At 36.8% G+C, this 3,231-nt stretch overlaps 1 protein-coding gene across 1 annotated transcript; it reads left to right on the plus strand.

Moving 5' to 3' along the window:
- The first annotated feature begins 2,046 nt into the window (after positions 1 to 2,046).
- On the plus strand, positions 2,047 to 3,012 carry LOC120352162. Its single transcript, XM_039431850.1, has one exon. The coding sequence runs from the start codon at positions 2,047 to 2,049 to the stop codon at positions 3,010 to 3,012; it is 966 nt and encodes a 321-aa protein (XP_039287784.1).
- The last annotated feature ends 219 nt before the right edge of the window (positions 3,013 to 3,231 follow it).

Consider the following 3,231-nt stretch of genomic DNA (forward strand, 5'->3'; position numbering starts at 1 on the left):
AGTAATGAAAGCTGAAAAAGTGTGTGATAATCGATGGAAAATGAGGCATGGAATCGGAGACATATATGGAAAGAATATGTTACGTGAAAGTAGGAAGAGAGAAGTAAATAATAGGAAAAAAGGAATCCAGAGAATAATTCGTTCAATAAGGGATGGAAATTTAGAGATTATATGATGAAAAACTTGAAGAAGTATGAGAAAAAGATGAGGATGGATGATAAAGAGATCAGGAGAGTAATAAGGAATTAATGAGAGAGAAAACGAGCTTGGTAAGTACGAGTTCGTAAACATACAAATATTAATGTGACACAAAGCATAGAAATGTAGTTTGGTGAAACATGAAAAAGAGAGGATCAGATGAAGGAGATGAATGATAAAGAGAGATGAGACGAGAAACTAGATCTACATATTTTGAGCGAAGCTTCTGGTGATAAGCATGAAAGCAATAGTAGAAGAAGCATACGGAGAAAAAGGTATAGGAGGAGAAGCAATAGGAGAAGAATCAATATGAGAAGAAGCAATAGGAGAAGAATCAATGTGAGAAGAATCAATATGAGAAGAAGCAATAGGAGAAGAATCAATATGAGAAGAATCAATATGAGAAGAAGCAATAGGAGAAGAATCAATATGAGAAGAAGCAATAGGAGAAGAATCAATATTAGAAGAAGCAATAGGAGAAGAATCAATATGAGAAAAAGCAATAGGAGAAGAATCAATATGAGAAGAAGCAATAGGAAAAGAAGCAATAGGAGAAGAATCAATATGAGAAGAAGCAATAGGAGAAGAATCAATATGAGAAGAAGCAATAGGAGAAGAATCAATATGAGAAGAAGCAATAGGAGAAGAATCAATATGAGAAGAAGCAATAGGAGAAGAATCAATATGAGAAGAAGCAATAGGAGAAGAATCAATATGAGAAGAAGCAATAGGAGAAGAATCAATATGAGAAGAAGCAATAGGAGAAAAAGCAATGGGAGAAAAAGCAATAGAAGAAAAAGCTATAGGGAGAGAAGTAATAGGAGAAGATGAACAACATTGAGAAGAGCGAACCAGAGAAAGAAGTTGGTTTGCAAGCATTCTGCTTTCAACATTAGCCGCCCTATTGTCTGTGTATTTGAATCGAAGGCAGTCCGTCCGACTGCCCTCCTTAACTTCTTAATTAACTTCTATCACAAGTGCTAAAAAAGAGGCCAATTTCCATAAAACACGATCCAGAATAAATTCAGATTTTATTATTTCATCTCGGCGAGAGTAGATTCAAAAGAAACGAAGATGCTAATGAGAGCTCTGAAAATAATCAAGATATCTAAAGGGCGGTTTCATTGGCCTTCAGACAACATCGAATTCTATCCTCTGTGATATTCAGAAATCTGTTTTGAGAGAGATTGTATCGAATAATATTGAATATTGATGAGCTCGTTGCGTTCACAGTTTGTTTTCTCATTCATGGAATTTGATGGAGGTTTTCTACCAGTGTTTATTTATTCAGATAAGATCAACATAAATATATTGTTGAATAGTGATGAATCACTTGGAAAGAGTTTTTTATTCGAAAAGGAAATCGTTCGATTTATTTTTGAAAAATCTTTTGTCTCTCAGACAAAGGAAATATTAATAATTGTTTTGAATTGAATAATTGTCTCAATCAAGGGCGGAGTTGGTACTCAAGGTCCTCTCTGCCATACAACCCTATTGGCCTACTATTCAATTCAGGTAGAGGTAGAGGAAAACTGTGATTTATTTGAGAATTGCATTTATTTATTCATCCATTGATACAATTACAAATCTTATGAATATGATTAGGAAAAAACAACAGGCATACCTCAAAACTAGTCTGTTCTCAAATTTTGATAAATAATAACATTTCAGAAAATCAGTATCAGTTTGAACTTCGAACAGAAAGCATCGTTTGTTTTCGCTCCGTTATCTCTAAAATCCTACCGGCAATAGTGAACCAGTGAATTCGGGCGCGATTTGATTTTGCTTTGTGTTTCGCCTTGACTTTATACTGTTTGTATGGAAAGTAATTAAATTTCAACTATTAAAATGTCGTGCAAAATCTGTTTTAAGTCGGTGCGAAGCGGTCATAACTTTGATAAGGTTGCTTGTGGCGTGTGTTCGGGACTAGTGCATACAACCTGCGCTGGACTTGATGCTAATGACGTTAAATATATGACGGACAATAACCAAATTTGGCGCTGTAGGGAGTGTAACTTGGAGCGACGGAAAAGTATGTCGAGTGAGGCGCCGGTGACAACCGTTTCAGTGTCGTCATTATCCGATGTAATCTCATTACTCAGAAAAATAGAGACTGATTTGGGAAATTCACTGGAGGCGTGTCATGCGGAGATTAAGGAGCTGAAGGAAAAACAGGAGACTCGTAACGAGAAATTTGAAACCTGTCTTAACACTATCGAGACTTTAACTAGGAGAGTCGTGAGTTTAGAAAAGGAGAACATTCAATTGAAGGAGCGTGTAGAAGATTTGGAACAGTATTCCAGAGTTAATATGGTAGAGATACGGGGCCTGCCTCAGCAAACTAACGAAAACCTTACCTCGATGGTTTGTAGCATATCTGGTGCTCTCGGCTGTCAGATCACGGAGGATTCCATCGACACATGTCACCGAATAGGTCGTGCTGGACCAGAGGGGCCGGCTCCAGTTGTCGTCAAATTCGTCAGGAGAACCGACAAAAACGCGCTGCTTCAAAAGAGGAGAGTTAAGCGTGACTTTTCAAGCAGACACATCGGCGGTAACACGGATCAACCGATCTACATCAATGAATGTCTATCACCATCAAGGAGGAAACTTTTCTCATTGGCCAGATCTGCACATAAAGAGCATCGATTTCGATTCCTGTGGGTGAGAGACTGTAAAATTTTAATAAGAAAAAAGGAAGGTAGCCCAGTGATTGAACTCAAGTCAGTCGAACAACTAGAAAACTTGATAGCTCAAAGCCCATTGCCAATAATCAATGCTGATAAAAGTACTGAAAGCACCTCGAATGATTAACTTAGAAGATTTTGCGTTTAATTCAACTCTATTTAATATCGCTAGAGAATTTTTCATGAATTATATGAGCGATATAAGCAGCATTGAATTGGTTAGGGGATTGGTTAGGGCTTTACGGAATGTTAATAAATTATTAATTTGTCAATTTTCATTTAGGTCTGACTTGTTTTTTCTATTTTTGCATATTTTTTCAGCTAAGAAGATCTCTTTCTCCCTCTG

The sequence above is a fragment of the Nilaparvata lugens genome, chromosome 7 (assembly GCF_014356525.2).
Source record: "Nilaparvata lugens isolate BPH chromosome 7, ASM1435652v1, whole genome shotgun sequence".
NCBI classification, from domain to species: domain Eukaryota; kingdom Metazoa; phylum Arthropoda; class Insecta; order Hemiptera; family Delphacidae; genus Nilaparvata; species Nilaparvata lugens.

Excerpts from the sequence above, each read along its gene's own strand:
- LOC120352162 (XM_039431850.1), top strand. The coding sequence starts at position 2,047 with ATGTCGTGCAAAATCTGTTTTAAGTCGGTGCGAAGCGGTCATAACTTT.